Genomic DNA, 23,606 nt, shown 5'->3' with positions numbered 1-23,606 from the left:
GTTTTCTGATTTCTAAGTCTTCTGAGAAATCTGAATGAACATGCCTGGAGTTGCTTAGGCAACAGAGATTAGAGGAATAAGCTCCATCCTCGCTTCAGAAGAAGCAGAAGGGAGACTCTGCTGGTCTGATTGGTGGTGGTGGTGGTGGTGGTGGTGGTGGTGATGGTGGTGGTGGTGGTGATGGTGGTGGTGGTGGTGGTGGTGGTGGTGGTAGGAGCTGGTGTGATTTACAGTGTGAAGGCTGTAAGTTTCCAACCACTCCAATCACAGGTGCCTCTGGAACTGCCTGCTTGGGTGGTTGGGTATGATTTTATGAAAAGGGTTGGCAGGCTATTTCAGCTCCACAAAGACACCTATGTTCATAAAGATTAGAGAGTTGGTGGCTCCAGGAGCTTCAAGCACACCCATGGACACAGAAAACCTTAAGTGTGACATTCCCCAGGGCAACCACGCTGAGGCTTCAGGCTACAACGCCAGCGACAGAATCTTCTCTGATTCTGGAACCTGTTCTGTTGCTGTCTTTTTTTTTCCTGGTGCATCCAGGGCATAGCAACTGCCTGGGCAAGATGCCACCAACTGGCACAAGATGAAGAGAACCCAAAGGAGAGGAAGAACAAGTTCATGCAGTCACCGACTTTTTCTTACAGCTGACTCACTGGTGCGCTCTTACCCAGTGAACAGAAGGGAAGCAGGAACTGCATGGGAAGGAAGGAGCCACTGGGGTTGGGCAGGAGAAGGGACCTCCATAGCTGCTTCACTACGTTGTGTTGTCGTATGCCCTCCCGAAACACATGTAAGAGTCATAATCCTCAGCGAATGTGATCTTATTTAGAGATTAAAAGCCAAAACTAAAAAACAAAGCAAAACAAAACCACACACACAAAAACAAACCCTGTGCGGATTTAATCAAGAGAAGGTCATTGGAGACCATTACAGAAAGTCATAGCTGGTCAAAATGCAGAGAACCACTGACCATGTGGAACCCAACCCCAGTTGGTACATCTACAACACAATCCCTACCCCCAAGGCCTAGGGAACGATCAAGGAAGAAATTGTAAGAACTGGAGGACCAGGAAGCGTGCTGGGATCATGAGCCTTCTAGATCTAATCAGGAAGCTTCATTCATGAAATCTCAATAATATGGCTACATGCACATGACCTGAACAGTTCCAACACTAGTTAACATCCCAGCATGGATGAGGGAACCCTCAAGGGTTCACCCCTCAATAAAGAGTGACACGCAATTGAGAACTCTGAAAAAGGGAGAATTAACTAGTCATGCCCAGCGGTGAGCCCTCTAATTGATTATCCAATATTAAGTAGTGGAGCCTTTATAGAAACATATACATACAAGTAATACTAAAGAAACTCAGCAGGTTGTGTCTATATATTTATTTACACACGAATACATAAAAATAATAAAGAAAAAGAGGCCATGAGTTTGAGGGAGGGCATGAGAGGAACTGGATGGCAGGGAGTGTAGAATGATGTAATTGTAATTTTTTAAAGAGGATGTATTAGAGTGGGCCTTAATCCAAATGTCTCTATTAAAGAAATGGAAGCATGGATGGACACAGAGACTTAGATGGAGAGAGGCCACAGGAAGAGACACAGTGATCTCTGAGGCTACTAGGTATTTAGATAACCATTTATCTCTTGACCTTCAGGAGGAACTATCCCTGATGGCCTCTTGACCTCGGACTCTCAGCCTCTGGAGTGCTGTGGTGCTCTGTCTTCTTGACTTTAAGTCCTCCAAGTCGAGGCAATTTATTATAGCCCTAGAGGAGCAACGTTACCTTTCCATGAGGAGACCCAGGAGCAACTGTTACATACTTGAGGGAGGGGGATTTTTATCCAATTCATCAAATTGTTTGATATGTTCTTAAATGTATATCAAGGACCATCTTCCACGGTGACCCATGAGCCCTGGGAGGAGAGGGCAGAGATGCCCCACTTAGGGCTGAGGATTCCTCAGGATTTCATTCTCTGCATCTTGACCAGTTGTGGTCTTGGCTTCTCACTGTCCACTACATAAAGAAACTCCTCTGATCAGACTTGGGAGATGGGTTTAAAGATAAATTATCAGGAGCTGTCTTAATGTTATGCCCATTTATCAGAAGACTAATAGTAGATTCTCCCGCAGGGCCTGTGACATGTTTAGCCACAGGTTCTTGACCCAGATAAAAGTGACAGGGATGGATTTCATCTTGTGGAACAGGCTTTTTGTCAGTACAGAAAATAGCTGGTTACTCCCATGGCATTCTTGCCATCAGTGAACCAGTGAGTGTATCTTGCCAGGCTTGTCATTATTACAGCTTTCAGGTTTACATCTGGGTGAGTCTGATGGTTACTCTTCTGGCAGTGTGTGTAACACCTTCCAGAACTATAAAAACTAGCCAGTAGGTATGAATTTTGCAGGTGAGTACCAGCTTAATGTCTCCATGTTCTATGCTTCAAGCACTGCTGTATTCAATAGCAAGGTCCCAATGTCAAATTCTGAAGAGTGGTAGCCAAGAGCCATGACAATAAACTGTAGTGACAATTTTGGAGGTTTTGTTTCTTTGAAAAACAAAGAAATATTATAAAATGTGTTTTCACTTTAATCTCAGCTGTGGGCTATGTGGCTGCTTCAGACAGCCCACAGCAGCCGACTATGATTTGCCTGGTGCTCTAGCAGGGGTGTGATTTTGCCAGTAGCAGATAGTTTCTGAGACTGTGTGATACTGGGAATTCTGAGGACTTTTCTGGGGGTATAGAAATTCTAGGGCTCTGAGAGGCACATGTGGATGGTTGGTTGTTGTTGGTAGGTTGTTGGTTATTTGATGTTGGTTGCTGTCAGTCATGGTTTGTTAAGTAATCATGTGCAAAGAAGAAAGAAGAAGAAAATTAGATATCCTGCTGGCTAAGATCAAAGTTGCCTCATGAAATTCAACACTTTAATCAACAGGAAGTAGTAATGATAAGGTCACCCCCTTTCTCCTTTCGGATCTAGTATGGAGAGTTGAAAGGTTGGAAAAAGAATGGAGAAAGGGGAAAGAAAGAAGAATCCACAATGTAGCCAAAGACTGGCTACAATGTTTCAAGGGGTACATCGCAACCCACTGGCCAACAACTTCAAAAGAGGTAACTTCATTCCTGGAGCTGGGATTTTTATCTGTTAGCCTGTGGTATGGAGTAGGGAAAGTGTTGCCCCATTATAGCATAGCTCCACTTAAACATTTTATATATGTGTATGTATATATCTTAGGAAGCATCTCAAGGAGTAGGTTTCCAAATGGCTTTTTCTTAAGGTCTTTGCTGTTCTTTATTCCTTCTCATGCCTTCCCTTACTTCACCCTCCCATCCCCTACTCCAACTTAATCGTTTCTGTTCTGTTATTCCTCTTTAACCCTTCATACCACAATGTTTTATCTTTTGGGGGGGGGGGGGGAGAATACCCTCTCCACATCTCTGTACTAATTTTCTGACCTCTATAGGTATTCCAACACACACACACACACAGACACACACACACACACACTGAAGATTCAAAGCTAGCATTCACAATGAGAGAAAACATGCAACCTTTGCCTTCTGGGTCTGGGTTACCTCACTCATAATGGTTATTTCCAGTTCCATTTACCTGTGAATTTCATAATTTTGTTTTTTTAATAGTTGAGTAATATTCCATTGTGTAAATGCACCATATCTTCATTATCTATTCACCAGTGCATAGACATTCTGTTTCCATTTCCTGGTTGGGCTATTGTGAATAAAGCAGTAATGGGGGATGAGCATGTCTATAGCAGGATATAGAATCCCTTAGGTATAAACAAAACAGTTGTATAGCTAGATCCTGTGGTGGATCTATTTCTAGCTTTTTGTGCAACCTTCAATACTGATTTCCATAGTGGCCATGCCAGTTTGCACTCCCACCAGCGGTGACTGAGTGTCCCCTCCCTACATCCATGCCAACATTGTTCTCATTTTTAAAATCTTTATTTCTAGATGCAATCTCACTCAATTACCCGGGGTTGCCTTGAACCTGTGATCCTCTCTGCCTCAGCCTCCTGAATAACTAAGATTACAAATCTGTGTTTCTTTCTTTCTTTTTTTTTTTTTTAAAGATTTATTATCCTATGTGTGCACACCATATGTGTGCAGGTACCTACGGAGGTCAGAAAAGGGCATTGGATCACTTGGACCTGGAATTGCTATAATCCACCTACACGGATGCAAGAAACTAAACGAGTTCTCTGGAAGAGCAGGCAGTGCTGAACCATCTCTCCAGGCCCCAGATGCCTGTTTAAGAATCCTGCAGCTGTTAATCCCAGGACAGTCATTAGGTACTCCAGGACTAGCCAAAGGGCAGAGATGTCAGATGGCCAAGTTCTAGAGCTGGGATATTGGCATGGATAGACAAACACCTGTTCTCAGACAGACTGTGAAATCAGGGCATCCTGACTATTTCTCCTGGTGACTTGAGATTTCTTTCTGGAATGAGGGAACCTGGACAGAGGGATAGAGAAGGGGCAGGACAAGGTGCTGCATGATGAGATCAGAAGGATCCAGCTGTGCATCAGTGCTCAGTGCCCAAGTACCTCTCGGGAGTCAGTCAGCACAGGTTTGGCGAATCTGGAGCGCGTGTGAGTGTCTAGACCTGCTTTCTAAGCACTGACCCGAGTTACTCTTGACAACTGCCTCCAAGGTATATTCTCAAATTTTGTCCATATTTCAGATGAGGAATCAGAGGCACAAGGAAGTTGAGTCCCTTGCCTAAGGCCACCAAGTAAAGTGCTGGAATCAGGGTTACAGTTTAGGCTATCGTCAGTCCGGGCTTGGATTCCAGACCTTCCCATCAGTCATCTTTTATAAACACATTCACCTTCCCCCTGCCCTTTCTCCCCAGGAGCTAGCTGTCAATCTGTTCTCTGTGTTTTAAATGTTGTTGTTTCAAAATTGTTCTATGGGCTGGGCATGTGCTAGCCCTAGAATTCGGGATTTAGTGGTAGGAGGACTGCGGGTTCACAGGAAACACAGTGAGTTCAAAGGCAGCCCAGGCTACATAGAGAAATCCTCTCTTATAAAAACAAACTAAACAACAGAAAGAGATGGGGGCGGGGCAGAAGAGGGAATAATATGGTATAAAATGTTTTAGAATTATTTTTAGCCAACATAATTCCCTTAAGATCCAAGCTGTCGCATGTACCAACAGTTTGCTCTGTTTCATGTGTGAATAGTATTGTATGATGTGGGTGTACGACTGTCAATCATTTGTCTAGCGAGACACCTGAGCTATCTATTTATACTCTAAATTAAAATTAAGGTACAGAATGGTTTTGCCATCATAATGTTTGTGAATTATGAGTTATTATGGGTAAAACTGATAAGAATAGTTATTTCCACCTTTATTACTCATGAACAAACACACAAGAGTTCAATTCCTAGGCCAGAAGGGAGAATATCCCTTCAGTCTCTTGCTCCTAAGTGCAAAGTGAGTTTTAGATTCTTGAGGATGGCTTTTTAATGATTGGGTGCCCTTTCTCCTTCATTTCTCTTAATGGCTTACTGAGAAAGTATGACTTTTAAAAAGTCTATTGATTATAACATACTCTTGCCTATTGATAAGGCCTGTAATGTGTGTTCGGGGAATCTCTTTTCACTGAAATTATGACTGCAGATGTGGTCATCAAGTAGATCCTTTTAGTTACTAACAATGAACTTCATGTAACAGTGTACTTCATCCTAAGTCAGGAGATGCTCATGTCTTCAGGTGTCTACAATGTATGCCTCTTTTGCTCTTCCAGACAAGTATCTCTAAGGCATTTTAAATTCCTCACCCAGTACCTGTCATGGCAGTCTCCCTTAGTAATAGTATAATCTAGAAGGTATCATTCATTGGCTCTGCTTCCAGAAGCTGGGGCTCTGGGAGTCAAGTGATTTTTTTTAATTGTTGCCAATGTAAAGAACTCAAGGTTTTTTATTTGTTCCATGAAATTTCCTTGCATGTATACAATGTGTCTTGATCACACTCACCCCTCAGTCCTACATCTCCCTCCCATCCCACTGAGTCCCATTAGTTCTGCCTGGGTGCTCGTGGGTGTAGAGTCGTCAGTTTAGGGCATGGATAACCTCACAGTGGCCACACTCCTTCCTAAAGAAAGCTGACTCTTTCTCTCCCGGCAGCCATCAACTGCCTCTAGGCTCCCCTGAATGACTCTCTAAGCCCTGCACTCAACTACTAGGGAGACAGTCGGGATAACTTACTCCCGGGTCACACCCACAGGAGTGGGACCTGGTGTGGCTATTCACCAAAGGCTTCTTCTTCCAAGATTAGAGAGTGGAAAATGACTGTGAGCAGGAGGGTGGACAGATGGGAGCCAGTACCCTCCAAGTAGCTGTGTCTTTGTTCTCAGAAATATGTTCCCTTTCCAACAATCAGACCGAGGAGTCTCCCACTTACCCACCACTCCCACATTCAGGATGCACTTGGCAGATTTATATCGAGGGGGTAAATCTTTATTCCATCACCACAAATCTTGGGCCTCCTACTTATACTGATGACCACAGGCTCCCACTAGAGCTGATATAAATCCTGGTAAGTGTTTCTTTTGTTTTCCTTCTTTCTGGGACGCTTTCTTTGGAAAGTATCTCCTTTGCCTTTACCAACCTGCCATTTCCTATCTCTGAAGCCTCCGACTGGATGTCCCAGTGCTGGGGTGCTTCATTGTACCTCTCACTATCACTGTGGATCCCAGACAGATGCCCTTGGTAAAGCTACTCAATATGGACCTGCCCTTCGTGGCTTGCGCAGGGGATTATGGGAAAGCACTGAAAAGATACTGCTTTCTTCAAGGTTTTATTCATATCCACTTGGCTGGCAAGCAATCCTTTCACACTGCAGATCTGCATGTGTATGTAGATCCAGCCAACTGTCAGTCAAACATATTGGGGGTGGGGGGAAAACTGCATCTGTATTGAGCAGACTTTTTCTTGTCATCCCCTAAGACAGTATTTATGACTGCCGTCCGAATAGCAAATACATTTTTTAGGTCATGTGGGTAATCTAGAGATGTAAAATACACAGGAGGATGTATGCCGGTTACAGGCAAATATGACACTGCATTGTATAAGGGACTTGAGGATCTATAGATTTTTGCCATCTGGTAGGGCATCGAATCAATCCCCCCACCCATAAAGATTTGGAGGATGATGGGGTAGCCATTAAATAGCAGGTGAAGGAGCCAAGGTGGAAAGGCAGTTTAGCATCCTCTAAGCTGAGGGCATATATCATTTATGGGATACTGGCACCCACTGAAGAGAGCTGAAGCTGAGTCCCGAGGTCAGTTCAGCCTTTGGTACACATCTCTCGTGCCACCATGGCCCCCAAAACTCATTCTTGATTTTGATGTGACACAGAAAGGCAGTGGAGGGACAGAGGATGACAGGATGCATGGGCCGAGCCTTCTTCTGTCTGGAAGCAGGGTCTCGGGGATGTCAGTTTGGCTGTTTGCTATGTGATGGCAGGTACAACCACCAGAAGTGCTCAGGATAAACCCGTGTGCTACCATCTTTCCCTTGTCAGCTCTGCCGAGAACACATCTCAGTCTGATCCTGAGCCAGGGGAAGGGAGACGTCAGAAGTTCAAGTCCCATCCTGTTCTCTTTGGAGATTGTGGACATTTGGGTGAGAATGTCCCCAGGAGGCTCAGATCACCTGAGGTCAGAAGACCCACCCACCTTCCTGTGGCTGCCTACAGAAAGGACAAAGAGCTTTTGCTCTCTGCCGGCTGCCTTCACATCAGGATGCAAAGTTCTCAGCTCCAGCTCCAGCACTGTGCCTGCCTGTATGCAGCCATGCTTCCCACCATGATAATAAGGGACTAATCCTCCGAAACTGTAAGACAGCACCGATTAAATATTGTCCTTTGTAAGAGTTTCCTTGGTCATGGTGTCTCATCACAACCATAGAACAGTAACTAAGGCAGAAAAAACAACAACAACAACAGCAAGCCAAACCTTTCTGTTCTGAAAGCCTTCCTGCCACCCTTTGTAATCCCAGTACCATCTGCCCCATCCACTCTCCCAGTAGCCTTCCATTGCTATCAGATGCTTGGGGTGGGTTAACAGGCTCAACTGAAACAGGAAGAGCCACGCCCAACCTCTCTGGCAGCACGGTAGCAGAGCAGATTGTTAAAATAACCAAAATGCTGACTAGTAGCTAAATGAATAATGGCACGGCTCCTGCAACTGGAAAAGTGTACGGAAGAATAAAATTTAATGGCTAAACTATTCTCAATGGAAAATATGGATGGAAAAAATAGAGAGTGCAAACATTTACACACCGAATGACTTAAAAAAACAGTGTCCCCCCCAAGCAAGAAACTATCCACCCCACCACCTGCAGAGGAGTATCTTCAACAGCTGCCTCAGATGAGCGTGGGGAAGCTTGGTGGGTACTGGGTAAATTCAAGTGGACAAAATCCAGCCAAATTGCTCTGCACATGTAATGACAGGAGTTAGGGGGGAAGGCGAGGTGGGGTGCAGGGGGAAGGCTGACATGGAAATGAGGGAAAAGAGTGATAACCGTGGAAGAAGGAAAAGGAACCTGCCAACAAAGTAAGGCTCTAGTGATTAATTCCTGATAGTGATAAGCTTTACTTTATTCTATTCTATTTATTTATTTTATATATGTAAATACACTGTAGCTGTCTTCAGACACCCCAGAAGAGGGCATCAGATCCCATTACAGATGGTTGTGAGCCACCATGTGGTTGTTGGGATTTGAACTCAGGACCTTTGGTAGAGCAGTCGGGTGCTCTTAAGCACTGAGCCATCTCTCCAGCCCTGGTTGATAAGCTTTAATAAGACTTTCTCCTTGTGCATCCCATCACCTACTCAATTAACTCAACAGACTAATATAGTGCTACGAAAGGAGGTGGCAGGAAGAACTGGGCTGCCACTGGTGACACCAAGGGGGACTGAACAGCACCCCATGGGGTCTGTAAGAGTCAAAGCAGACCAACTTCATTCCTTCACAAGCTGGAGAAAGGCAAACTATGAAGTGACATGACTGACAACTATTTTTATCTGTTTGTTTGTTTATTGGTTGTCATAACTTCTTGTACTTTTCAACAACTTTGATTGCTGCAATGTTTTATTTTATAACTAAAAAACATTAAGACAAAACACAAAGAAAAAACAAACACCGGTCTATATTCTGTTAGAGAGAGAGGAGTTGCTACACAAACAGTGCTGTCTGGGTCTTGGGCTCATGTGGAGTAGAGAGGACTGGGGATATTCTGCTCTTGGAACACCTGAGAGGAAATCCACAGGGATTTTCACATCACTATCCTCTCACTCCCCGGACACCCAGCCATGTTAGAGCTGTTTCCATCCTCAGCTTAGGAGGAGCTCTGGGCTCTAGGTGTCTGCATGACACTGTAGAAGATGGGCAGCATCTGTCTTTTGACTTCTTCTGTGGCACCTGCCCCATCCCACTCCATCAATGCATTCGCTTTCTTGTTAGACGCTATGGGGCCTACAGGGACCCGAATGATCACAGTTAGGGTCTTCTTCTCTCATCAAGTCCTTGCTCTCAGACCGCTTGGGGTCACGTCTGATTTGTGAGAGTACCCACCCTGACCTGTAGTTCTTTCCCTCCTTGGTCAGTTCAAAGAAAGAACCTGGGAAACCCTAGGGCAGAGGATGGAAGGTGGAGGAGAAACACATTCGGACATATCTAACTGAGCCTCATTCACTTACACAGGCTCAGCCTGGAGCCCATGGCTGTCAAGAACCCAGCAGTTCTTTTCCTTTTTTATTTTTGGCTACATGTGGGATGTGTGTGTGTGTGTGTGTGTGTGTGTGTGTGTGTGTGTGTATGCGTGCGTGTGTGTGTGTGTGTGTGTATGCGTGCGTGTGTGTGTGTGTGTGTGTGTGTGTGTATGTATGTACATGGGTTATAGAAGCCAGAGGTTGACTCTGCTGTCTCCTCTGTCTCTCTCCATCATAGACACTGAGGCAAGGCCTCTTTACTTGACCCAAGAGCTCATGATTCAGCTAGTTTAAGCAGGATTCTTGCTCTGGGAATACTCTTGTCTTCACCTCAAGTGGTGGGCTTACAGATGTGCCACCATTCCAGCCCAGAATTTATGTGGGTGCTGGGTACCTGAACTCTGGGATTCAAGCTTGTGGTAACACGTATTTTGCCCACTGAACCATTTTTTTTTCCGGTGCCTTTCAAGCAGTTTCTATGTGTTGACTGAATGGATCCCTTAATCCTGAGAAGTTGGGACAGGACACAGGCTATTAACCCTTTGGGTCTAGAAAAGGGGGTACTGATAGAATTCACTTGACTCTCTAGAGAACATCTGGTCAACTTTTCCTTCACTCAGCCTCCCCACATCTACACCAAGGGTGTTCGATACATCTTGTTCACCTATCCTAGCCCCCGGCTGCTTAGTGGGGGTGAAACATCCATGACCTATGACCCTTCCTTTGTCCTTAGCGCTCTCCCGTAGCCTTCCCGTGTTCATAGAGCCTCCTTTGCCACATCCTCCTCATCTTCTCCCATATGCCTCCCTCTGCTGTCATTAATATAACCACCCCTGCACATAACTGTCATTTAAATCATCTTCTATATGTCAAGCACTGTGCTGGGTATGTGTGCCTGTTAGGCATATGGTATTCCTATGTGGTACCTATCTTAACTCCATGCATTAATGAACCAAGTTGCTCACAGGGTTGGGGTCTGTCCAAAGTTGATGGTCAAGTCCAGATTCTTACACTAAGCAAAGGATTCTCTACTATGCTACCCTGTGCATTTCTGGGGCCCTGCTGTGCAGCTGGGGCTTTCCTCTGCATCTCATCTCTTCCTTCCCCGTCTCTGAGCACACATGGGCACACAGTCCTCCCTACAGAGGTGTCAGAGAAGAGTCCACTCAAATTTCTAGTAGTTCTGTGGTCTCTACAATCTGGAGGTGAAAAGAGCTTAGTTTTGCCTTAGTACGACCAAAACTTTCAGACTCCCCAAGGCTACTCAGCTTTACGCCAAGGGTGGCTTCTTTGTAAGATTCGAGAATTTGGCCGACATCTATTCCCCGAAACTCTTGCCCTTGCCAGCCTGTCTCTAAAGCTTTTTGTTTCTTTCCCTGCCCCCTCTCGGGGAGGGGGGTAATTTCTCGTGCTGAATGACTGTGCAGTTCGAGTCAAATGTCAGTATTTTTGACTAATCGTGGCAGATACCACATCAGTATGTGCTCTTTCGGGTCATCAGTGGATGCCAGGATCCACAGAGACGTTTCTATTGGCTTTAACCCCTTTGCAACCCACCATCCTCTCAGAAGCCACACACCTTTCTCTAACATCCTGGGAGATGACAAAGTCCCTTGGCCTTCTCCAAGTTACAAGGGTTGCCCGGCAATCTCAGCCAAGCCCTTTGAATGAGCACGTGTCAGCACAGATGAGTAGACCAGAATAAAAGAGAGCTTGTCTCCCATTTCCCTCCCCAGCTCTGGCCGTTCCCAGACATAAAGGATGAGGTAGGAAAATGGCTAAAAGCCCTTAAAATCCTAGTAGCTTCATGCTCCCAAAAGGGGACTTGGAGGGAAATTGCCTGACACACTCTCTCTCTCACACACACACACACACACACTGAGCCTCTACCTGAAGTTGAGGAACTGGTTTTCAGCAGAGCCTGGTCTCAATGACTGGCCCCCACATGGCGTTCTGAGAACAGAGTGGTGCAAGTTTGGGTGGTGATGAGCCACAGCAGGTGTCCAGTAAAGATCAGGTGAATGAGCAGGCTTCCTCCTGCTGCTCCTGCTGCTCCGTTGAAGCCAGCAGCAGGCAAGATTTCCCAGACAAGAATCCTAAATGGTCACCCCACTCCTCTTCCCAAATGATAGAGCAGTAACATTCAGGACCAACTTATGTCACAAGCCTGACCCTACCCTTCCCTGTCTTAGCCTACCAGACCCAAATTGATGCTAATGTGTGGCATCCCCTACTCTGTGAAGTACCACGCTGCCTGGATTGAGCTCTGTATGTAGACTGGGTCCTGCTAGGGACATAAAGCGAAAATATGGGCTCTGGGATATTTGTTTGACATGTTTGATGTTACTGTCTGACAATGACAAGACATAGCTGATTCTCAGAGTAATATGGAAAAATGTGTTTGTATGTTGGGTTACTTTGGAGTCAATGTAAGGAAAGCAACAAACAAACAAACAAACAAACTCATAATTTCTCTACCCAGAAAACTAATGTCATCACTTTTCTTTTTAAAAAAGTTATGAAGCATATAGTTTAGAAAATCCAATAAGAGAGATTTTATATAAAAAGCTGAGCTCCTTGTTTGTCTGTCCTCTGTCTGAAATTCCTTAACTAACCTCTTTTTTTCAAAGGTGAGCTTTGCTACAATTTCATGTAATCTCAAACTTAACACCGTTATTGTCTCTTGAATATTTAAACAGAGGACGTCATAACAAATGCTGTTCTGCACTGTGCCTTTTTGGGTAAGTTTTTGGAGACTGGTCATGTGAGAACACACAGAAGCATATTGTTCTGCGAAATGGCCTGCAGTGCAGAAGAGAAGGACATAGGAAATGTATCTTTGAGAGACTGGAAGGGGGCTTCAGAGATCCCAGAATCCAACCCTTGTTTTTCATAAACTAGAAACCCATAACTCGAAAGGTAAAGTTCCTAGGCTCGAGGCGCATAGCAAACAGGAGACAGAACTGGCAGCCCAGGCCTCTGCATCACACCAGGCTTCTGCCTGTGCTCCTAAAGATGGGGGTGTATAAAGAGAGCAAGTGACATCTCCGCCCTCAGAGAACACACCCTGCACCTCCCCCAGCAGGTGCTTTCTTCTACGTCGGAAGTGAACACCTACTCTTAACACGTCCACTTAAACTTCTCAAAACTTGTGACTGGAGCCACATACCCCAGAGCAGGCAGGAAGCCAAGAGGAGGGGGTAGCGTGGGCTTCGGAGTCTCTATGCTCTTTAAACAGTTCCACATACAGACTTAATCTTCTCTGACCTGACAGACCCAGGTCACCTTTGACATGGGGAGGGTATTAGGCTTGATGGGTTTGATGGGAAATGTCCCCCTCAGTTGTTTGAACAGTTTGGCTTTTCTTGGTTGTCTCTGTTTTGGGGAGGTTGGAAGGCAGCTGGCAGACACAGAGCAGCAAGAACAGGGCTTATGAGATATAGCCCTACTTCCTGCCTAAGCATTCATCCTAGCAGCGGGTCCTCTAACCAGTCACTGCAGGCTCTCACTGCCTCAGCCACAAAGCACTCCCGTCATCATGCCTTCCCAGGCGTGATGGACTGTGAGCCCTGCTCAATTCTTCCTTTCTTAATTTGTTCCTGCCATGTATTCTGTCACAGCATGAGAAGTCACTAACACACCAGCTCTGCTTGGCCACAGAGGCCAGGGCTCTCCTTGTAATTCTCTCAGGACCAGCCTGAAATGGGATCCCATGAAGAGCAAGCATAGTGCTTAAGTTCTGGGAGAAATGACTAAAGGATGGACATGGGAGTTTGCCCTGGAAACATCAAAGCTTATCTTTCTAACGCCAATGTGATGTAGTCAGTGTCGTCTCAAAAGAGGAAAACAGATGGACCGATGGAAATTCCACAAAGACCCATTTTAATACCGAAGCCATGTGGCATGGATGGCTAAAATGGCAGGCTTTGGGATGACAGATAAATTCCAGTCTGTTGTGTACTGCTCTGTGGCCAAGGAAAAATGATTTAACTGTTCCAAGTCTGAGTTTTCTGTCTTCTAAAGCTGTACAGATCAAAGTGGAATATACATGTGAGTTCATTGAAAGGGGAAACTTCACTTCATATTGACTGCTGCAGACCCCTAAGTCCCTGCAGGATCTACCACGGAACTGGTACCCAATAAACAGTAAGGGAACAGTTGGGTAATTTGGTTCCTTAAGGAAGGACAGATACACAAGACATAAACATTTCAGTCTTCTCAAACACACTTGTGGACCGTGGACTGCGTGCCAGGCTTATGCGAGTCTTTTCTGTCTCTTCTACTGGTTACTGTTATTAACAAGGCTATTGTTTTGCTAGTGGTGGTTGCTTCAAGGCTCATTTAAGACGACTTTCCCTAGCTAGGCGTGGTGGTGCATGCCTTTAATCCCAGCACTTGGGAGGCAGAGGCAGGCAGATTTCTGAGTTCGAGGCCAGCCTGGTCTACAAAGTGAGTTCCAGGACAGCCAGGGCTACACAGAGAAACCCTGTCTCAAAAACAAAAACAAAAACAAACAAACAAACAAACAAAAAACCCCCTCGACTTTCCCTATCTAAGCCAAACAGAAAATTTGTGATACAGACCAGAAAATTCATATACCAATCTGCAATCATAAATTCTTATCTTACACAATTCTTGAGCCCGCTAGTTAATGCTAATTTATACTTGTGCTTTATACATGGAAGTACTATAGATAGAAAACATTTGTCTCCCCAAGTAGCCTCTCTAAATTCTGCCTGTCATTTGGGTGCCTAAATAAATAAACCTAAAATATTTGTAAAGTCCCCTTGGCAGAAATATGGATGGATGGAGAGATGACCTGGACACATTCTAACATAAGCTTCTCTGGCTTAAGCCAGCTCTCCCTGACACTTATTATTATTTTTAAATGAGAACTATTGGTTTGGGTCCTATTGAACATAGTTCTTCTTCAACGATGATGTGAAAATATAAATGAACAAGATATACAATAGGTAATGAACCTCACATTGCTATGAGCAATTTGAAATCCATATGGACCTCATTAGAAAAACTCAACTCTTCTATGGCATTTTTTTAAAGATTTATTATTTATTTATTTATTTATTTATTTATTTTTTGGTTTTTCGAGACAGGGTTTCTCTTTATAGCTCTGGCTGTCCTGGAGCTCATTTTGTAGACCAGGCTGGCCTCGAACTCAGAAATCCGCCTGCCTCTGCCTCCCGAGTGCTGGGATTAAAGGCGTGCGCCACCACGCCCGGCTTAAAAGATTTATTTTTATTATTGCTTAATTATGTGTCTCTGGTGGGTATGTGTGGGAGCCCACAGAGGTCAGAGATGTCAGATCCCCGCAGAACTGAAGTTATAAGCAGTTGTGAGCCACGCAAAGTGGGTGCTAGAAACCAAACTCAGATCTTCTTCAAGAGAAGGACATGCTCTTGACAGCTGAGCTAGCCCTCCACCTACATCTTTGGTCTTTTTATGTCTGATGCCCTTGTCTGGACTAGGGCACATGTCACTGTGTTGTGATTGAGACTAAGCCACAGTTATTATCTGAGCAGAAATATGAAACTGTTTCAAAGATACATGGATCTCCACAGGGAATCAGGAAGTGTTGAGTTGGTTGGTTAAGACAACCAGTTTCCATCCTGGAAGAGCCTGGTGAGACTGAGTACAGGGCAGAGAGGCCATCCGTGTGGAGCTGGTACCCAACCTTAACGCTCCCGGAGCAGCATTAGGCTCTTCCACATCCTGGTGTTTCTTCCTGTCTGTGCAGCAGCCAGATCTTTGCATCTTTCACAGCTATTCTTGAGCGTTTGGACCGTAGGGAATCTGGTTTTAAGATGCCTTCCAGAGTTTCTAGCTAGAGGCTGCCTGATGTACACCCCCTGGAGGCAGAGTAAGCATCCACTTTAGAGACTCTGCTGAAAGCCCAAGGCCAGACTGTTCTTCCCAGTGTCTTCCCTGAACGTGTTCTGTGCACTTACTCTCCCGTCTTTCCCTGGAAGATGGTTTTAGAAGCTACATTTATAAGGACTTCGTGATATATTGTCTAATACGCTACCCATGCAACAGCCCCAGGTCCCAGTAGCTTTGAGTCTCCCTTCCCTCCTTCTCCTTTCCCGATTTCTCACCCCGAGTCTCATCTTCTGGCCACCAGGTAATTGCTTGTCTCTAGTCTCTGAACTCCTTCATCTTTCCATTTTTTTTTTTTTTTTTGTATTTGTGATCCCTGCACCTCTATGCTAGGTTGTCTGGTTCCACAACACTTTTTGCTGAATTTCCTTTTTTTTTAGACTTCATCTCAGCATCTGCACCCAGTTTTGTATACTTAGATGTATCCATTTGGTCCTCTCCCACAGACTCATTTAGGGTTGATTTCAGAGACAGACCACTTATGAAGCTGCCTGGATCCTTGCTTGAAAGCATTCAGTGCTTGTTTTTATATTCTTCTGTTGCTGTAGGTGAAGCCTGATGACAGCATATATTACATGTGTGTAAGATAAGTGCGGTACTGCTCTTTGAAGCCCCATTCACATTTGAATTCACAATATCCTGCAAGCGCGGACTTATGGCAGATCCATGACCCAGAGTTCAATGAGAGTAGGTGAAGGTGTCATGTCTATAATGAAGTGGACACATTAGCGGACCCAAGAAGCCACACTCTTAAACCTGAAACTTCAAATTCAGAGGTGGTAGGGCCTAAGTAACACAAATAACCCATAGAACCAGGTCATATCCCTTATTTCTGTTAGTTCTCTGACATAAGCCAATAACTTATGCTAGAACTGGCACAAAAGAAAGAATAGGGTGACCCACAGCTCCTTCTTCTCTCCCCATTTATCAGAAAGCCCTGTAGAAAGTGCACATATGGCATCTGCATATAAAATATGCATATAAAGAAGTTAAATAAAAACAGTTCATTTGTGCAGCATTTCCACTGTTCCAGTAGGAATACATTATGTATGCATGTAGGAACTACAAAATATGAATTGTGTAATTTTTGATTCCACATGCAAGTTAAATAGTCATATTCTCATTTAAAACTGGCATTGCACAAAGCACAGATGAATAGTAAAGTTCATTCCAATATAAAATTTTGATTTTCTTTACGTTTAATGACATTGAATAGCAAATTAAAAGGAAAGAAAAGAAAAGAAAGAAACAAACAAAAAATCCCCACCATGTCAGAGAGGGCAACCATGGAAAAAAAAAAGGAAAAGTTTTATCTTTTCTTCATTCTGGTTGGGTTGTTTTTGAGACAGTCCAGCTTGAATTCACTATGTAGACCACACTGGTTAGCCCTGAACTCACCGTGTAGACGAGGCTGCCTGGTCTTAAATTCACTATGTAGACCAGGATGGCTAGCCTTAAATTCATGACTCTCTTGCTTTAATCTTCTAAGTGCTGGGTAGCAGCTATGTCCCAGGGAAGAGTTTTACATTGAGTTAGGATTTCCCTGCTTTTTTTTTTTTTTTTTTTTTTTTTTTTTTTTTTGGTTTTTCGAGACAGGGTTTCTCTGTATAGCCCTGGCTGTCCTGGAACTCACTTTGTAGACCAGGCTGGCCTCGAACTCAGAAATCCACCTGCCTCTGCCTCCCAAGTGCTGGGATTAAAGGCGTGCGCCACCACACCCAGCTTCCCTGCTTTTTTGAACAAAGTTTATATTTCCATGCTGGGCTTGGCTCTTGTCTTAGTTAGGTTTCTATTGCTGTGATAGGGAACCACAACTGATCGCCACTTGGGGTTGGCAGCCAAAAGCACCCCGAAAGAGGTTCATTTGGGCCAACTCATCCCAATCACAGGCCACTGTGAAAGGAAGTCAGAGCAGGCACTCAAGCAGGAGCCTGAAGGCAGGAGCTGAATGGAAGGCCACGGAGGAGTGTTGCTGACTGGCTGGCTCTTTGTGGTTTGTCTAGCCTGCTTTCTTATATACCCAGGACCAGTATGGGCTAGGCCCTCCCACATCAATCATATACAGAAGATGCCTCAGAGATTTGCCTATAGGCCAATCTGATGGGGGGGGGGCGTTATATTTGCTCAACTGAAGTTCCCCTTTCCAAATGATCCTGGCTTGTGTCAGCCTGACAAAAATCTAGGACAGCTCTGAGGATTATGTCTATTAAGACCAATGAAGCTAGTTTCAGAGGACACTATCCCAGGACTTCTTTTGGTATGAGGCTGTTCCTAAGCCTCATCATACTTTAATACTGGGAGCTTCAGCTGAGACCAATCTGATTCTGTCTATCCTTTGGTAAGACAGAGGAAATCTCCCAAACGTAGCTCTAAATAGAAAATGGCAATAGAACAAAATGGTGTTTGTTGCCGATCATGAGGAGCACACATTCCTAGCCTTTGGAGCCAATGGCACCTATCCCTACTGCTGCCATTTAAATCTTGGGCATCACTTAAAAGTATCAACAAAGCAATGTGTGGTACATCTTGGTAGCCACACCCCTTAACTCAGCCCCCAAAGCCCCAAGAGGAAATGTTCTACCCTCCACAGGTACCAAGGCCCCAGGAGAATCACGTGTCTTGTTCAGTTCAGTAAGACCCACTCATCAGTTAGATGCATGCTTGCTCTGTGGCCTGTAAGGCTCAGATTCCTTGGTCTTCCTGGGCAGGTGAGACTGTTTTGTCTATTAAAATTCTGAAAGAAGAAAATACTATCCCTTTAATCTCCCAGAAAACAAGCCATGCAAAATCCCCATCTATTAGTCCTGCACAGCTAGCCAGAGTCCTCCTGAAAAAATGAAATCTGATCAGAACAGACAATAACCTGGTACCATTTGCAGACTGCCTCTGCACACCCTTCTTGGGCTCCTGGGGACATTCGAATGGGTGTTAGACTAACACCTCCTACTGCTTCCTGGCAGCCCCTGGCTATTACTTGCAGGGGGTTATAGATAGATCAGGAGGGCTCATGAGCTTACGTTTTCTCCAGAAGCCTCACCTCAGCCTCGTGTTTGGAGAATAGCAGCCCTTAGCAACACAGCCTAATTCTCTAGGTATTTCTGGGCTATTCTAAGTTCTTTCCTAATGCCAAGCCTCTATCTCTACATATGGCTTTACGTGGAAAGACAGTGCTGTAAGAACCGTATCACCAGGCTGCCCAGGTGTCAACAAAACCCCAATAGAAGTCACCTGCTTTTCTGCCAGGATGAATCTGTTCTTGCCCATCTCTTTCCTGCCCGCCAGCAGTCAGGGGAGAGGACATTTTACGGGCTAGCCCTAACTAAAACAACACAAGTCATTTTTCTTTCTATCCAAACATAACTGAAAATGCACACTTCATTTTTTTTTAAGTTTTTTTGAGACAGGGTTTCTTTATGTGGCCCTGGCTGTCCTAGAACTCACTCTGTAGACCAGGCTGGTCCCGAACTTACAGAGATCCGCCTGCATCTGCCTCCCAGGTGCAGTGATTAAAGACATGTGCTGCCATGCCTGACACACTTACATTTCTTATTTTACATTTAAAATAATCTTCATGAAATATTTTAGTGACATGTATAAATTCTTTTGAAGTGGGGTTAAAAGCAGGACATGTGACTACACATATATGAGGACAAGGACCCTTGCTTTGTAAACACACACACACACATATACACACACACACCACCACCACCACCACAACTAACAACAACAACAACATACCATACACATATTCAACACAGATTTCTTTTTTGTTTTGTTGTTTTTGTTTGTTTGTTTGGTTGGTTGGTTGTTTTTTTTGAGACAAGGTTTCTCTCTGTGGCCCTGGCTATCCTGGAATTTACTCTATAGACCAGGCTGGCCTCAGACTCAGAGATCTTCCTGTCTCTGCCTCCTGAGTGCTGGGATTAAAGGTGTTCGTAAAATCAGGTTAAACACAGATCTCTTTAGGTGGAGGAGTTAGAGGTCATTCTGCATTTCTCTAAATGTTTTGCTGTTTTCTAGAAGAAAACCTTTATATAGGTTTCTACTACTTTGATAATCCCATGAGAAAGGATTATTTGCTACTAGGTGGGACTTCTGGGAGAATGGTAACTGTTTTGACAGCAATGTCAAGTTTCTCACCAAAGTGATTTCTGTGTGGAGGCTTCCTGTCACGTGCCGAATTGTCCTCACAGGTTATGGACTTTAACTTTGTCAGAACTGGCCAGCTGGTCATCTTTCACATTCTATGTGAAACCTATGTGAGTCCTCTCAGAGCCTTGAATCACGGTACTGTATGTTTTTCCTTCCTGGTTACCAGGGCCGAGGGCATCCCAAAGAATTTTGAAATGTGGCATTTGAGAGCCCACCTGAGTCTGGGTACGTGGTAGGAGAAGAGGTCCAGATGGTGCTGATTTTCTGCATCAAGCTATGATGGGCAGGGCATTGCCTTTGGAGAAGGATGGCTCTGGAGCCTTGGGAGTCTCCTCTGCAAGGTGAATGGCCATATTTGCTTCAGATTGCATATATATATATATATATGATTAAATATATACATATATATTTAAATTAGTGTAAGCGGGACATGGTGATGCACTCCTTTAATCTCAGTGCTCTGAGGGAAGAGGCAAGTGAATATCTGAGTTTGAGTCCAGCTTGGTCTACATAGTTTCAGGCCAGTCAGGGCTACACAGTGAACCCTGTCTCAAAAAAGCAAAATTGCATGTAAAGTACCTAACTGCACATATGCTACATTGTTACTGTTCATACGTGATGAGTGTAAAGTACCCAACTGCACATATGCTACATTGTTACTGTTCATACGTGATGAGTGTAAAGTACCTAACTGCACATATGCTACATTGTTACTGTTCATACGTGATGAGTGTAAAGTACCCAACTGCACATATGCTACATTGTTACTGTTCATACGTGATGAGTGTAAAGTACCCAACTGCACATATGCTACATTGTTACTGTTCATACGTGATGAGTGTAAAGTACCTAACTGCACATATGCTACATTGTTACTGTTCATACGTGATGAGTGTAAAGTACCTAACTGCACATATGCTACATTGTTACTGTTCATACGTGATGAGTGTAAAGTACCTAACTGCACATATGCTACATTGTTACTGTTCATACGTGGTGAGTGTAAAGTACCTAACTGCACATATGCTACATTGTTACTGTTCATACGTGATGAGTGTAAAGTACCCAACTGCACATATGCTACATTGTTACTGTTCATACGTGGTGAGCCCCAGAGCAGGCAGCAGAAGGGAACGCCCTCTGGGTTTATTTCCATTCTGTCACCAGTGAAGTTTTCCCAAGTGTTTGTGTGGTAGGGACAGAAGGAGAGATTGACCACACCTCTGTCCTCTGACAGGGCAGGCCTGACCAAGGACATACATTGAGTTTCACCATGGAAATGCAGCCACTTGTGGGGTGGAGGGCAGGCAGTGCTAGCTACTCATGGGCCGGGGAAATGTAGTCCTAGAACACCCACGGGTAATACTGGAGGCAGGCTCCATTACCACTCCAAAATCACTGCATTAGCCATCCTGAGTGCCTCTTCCTCCGCCCTTACAGGCTCTGCCCTTTAACTGTTCATCAGGGCAGTGGCCAAATCCTTACGGGAAACCAGAGGAATCAAGTATCCTTTTATGAATTCACCTATTCCATCCTTCTGTGCCATTATTTTCTCTGGTACCATTATTTGTAATACTAGGACCAATGTCACCATCTCTGTAACTGCCCTTGGTTTACATGTGTAATTCTTAACGTGTGTAAGCTACCTCACACCATGTCTTCCCAGGCTGGGTTTCACCCTAGTAAAGATGACCTGATAGGGACATGGCAGCACAGGGGAGCACTTGCCTAAGGATGACCTCAAACATGACAGAACAGGAAGGGAGGAAGCTGGTGCTCAGTGCCCAAAGCGAACACAGCAGATCTACATTTCTGAATAGACCATAGTTGTAGTCTTTCAACCTCCAGATGCATCCATTGCCACCCCGCCCCCACCCCCTAACAGGCCATACTTAGTTCAAGCAACTTCCAAGGTTAGAAATGAAGAAATGCCTTTTATTCTAACAGAGAGAGGCTTGACTGTGCCCCAAACCCTACACACTAGGTGGGAAAAGTAGAGGGTGGTTGAGTCACTGTAAGGCAGTTGTTTATACTGCTGTTTGCCACATTTCGCAGGAAGTCCTTCGAAAGCCTCAGAGTTTTCCTTTTTTACAGACTTTACATTTTCTATAATGCACACACACACACACACACTTAGCCGCATCCCTAAAGCACACCATGGAAGTACACCTTCGGCCCAACAGAAGAGCCTTAGGCAGGAGACTAAGAATTTAGCAGGGCTAAGGACCAACCATGAGCTCAGAGCCTTGAGACTGCTGGAGCAAGACCCGGAGAGAAGAAAGTAGCATTTTGGAATCCATTTTACTCAGGACATCCTGAAAAAAATCCCCTTTGCTACTGGGGCAGGAGAACTTGAGGGAAGGCCTGTTTCCATCTGGTTACTTAAGGGAAGACATAGGTCAACTTTGAAGCCAGCGACACCTGAGTGAGACAGACAGGTGCATGTGCTAACCTTAGAGCCCATGGCTTGTGCGGCATACCTGGGTTCTTCTATCTCTTCAGTTTGAACCCAAGTGAGCAGTAGCAGTCACTGACAGGCCCGCTGGGTCGCCCTCTGTCTGCCCGGTCATTTATAGGCAAGATTCACCATGTTTGCAAGGGAAGAGACTCAAGATGACTATGGCCTTTGGAAGACATCATCTTGAAAGTCATACTTTTTCTCAAGCGCCTCCCTCCCAGATCTCCCCAGAGCACCACTGTCTCGGGAGGGAGTCTGCACCGCGGTGTGCCTCTAAGGCGCTCTAGGATCCAGAGAGACTAGGTCAGGAAAGCTGGGGACGGGACGCGTGGCCAGGCGGGGCCCCTGGAGGCCCGGGGAAGGAGAGGAGGGGGTGCGGCGGGGCGCGGCTTACCTGCCAGGCTGTTGTAACAGTCGATCTCAATGGCTTCAACCGTCTTGCTCTGCTCCTCTGAGAGGCGGCTGGATTTGGGAACCCCTGCCGAGGAGGCTGGCCGTGCGTCCCGTTCCTCTTGTGACGGTAGCAATCCCTTCAGCTCCAGCAACGCCCGGTGGTATTTGCCGATGGCTTCGCGGAATTTCTTGTCCTTGTAGCACTGCGCCCCTTGGCTCTTGAACTCCTGCGCGCGCCGGATAAGCTCCGCGGGCTCGGCCGCCGTTCCAGCCTGGCCCCGCTCCGGGGCTCCTCCGCCGCTCGGGACGCAGGGTGGCGGCACGGGCCGCGGTCCCTCACCCAGCGCGGGCGGGCTAGGGTTCCCCGAGGATCGGGCCGCCAAGCCCTTCCTCTCCATCCGGCCGCCGCCCGCGCCTAGAGCGCGTCGCGATCCGGGCTTTAAAAGCGCCGAGCGCTGGCTTCGCGCCCCGCAGACTCTGCCGTGGCCGTTACCCTGGGCGCCGCGCGCTTGCCCCGCACTCCCATCCTTGTCGCCAGCCGCCCGAGGCAGCTCCCTCCTCCTGCGATCGCTCCCCTCCCAGCTCCCTCCCCCGCTCCCTCGGCGCCCGCCCTCGTCCCCGCCCTTTTCTGCTCCCGCAACCTGTCCCCGCGGGCTACCGGACCCTGTGCGAGCCTGGCCGTGGTACAGGGGACAGCGGGCCCGACTGGGGTGGTGGTGATTGTCGCTGACCCGGAAGAAGCTGGGCTTGCTCAAAGGAGGGGAGGATTAGCGACAAAGAGGGCCCCCTGGTTCCCATTCATCCAGCCTTCCGAGGCGCGCCGTGACCAAAAGAAGCTATGGGGGAGGGGTGCGTGTGTATGGGGAGGACTGGGAAGGGGGGGTCACCTCAATAGCTTTCTTTAGGACTAAAGAGAAAGGTGCGCCAGGGAGCAAGGAGAATAAGCAGGAGCT

At 45.8% G+C, this 23,606-nt stretch overlaps 1 protein-coding gene across 1 annotated transcript in view; it reads right to left on the bottom strand.

The window, feature by feature from the left end:
- The window catches only part of Ttc9 (tetratricopeptide repeat domain 9), a 36,619-nt gene extending 13,392 nt beyond the window's left edge, over positions 1-23,227 (bottom strand). The window contains exon 1 of the mRNA XM_021179047.2: positions 22,655-23,227. Coding sequence (XP_021034706.1) covers positions 22,655-23,051 — 397 coding nt within the window. The 5' untranslated portion in view covers positions 23,052-23,227. The remainder of the gene's footprint in view (positions 1-22,654) is intronic.
- Between the last annotated feature and the right edge of the window lie 379 nt (positions 23,228-23,606).

Source organism: Mus caroli, unplaced genomic scaffold (genome assembly GCF_978045245.1).
Source record: "Mus caroli unplaced genomic scaffold, Mus_caroli_1 scaffold_14, whole genome shotgun sequence".
Classification (NCBI taxonomy): domain Eukaryota; kingdom Metazoa; phylum Chordata; class Mammalia; order Rodentia; family Muridae; genus Mus; species Mus caroli.
The sequence above is the reverse complement of the archived record's forward strand: the minus strand, read 5'-3'. Positions and strand labels throughout refer to the sequence as shown.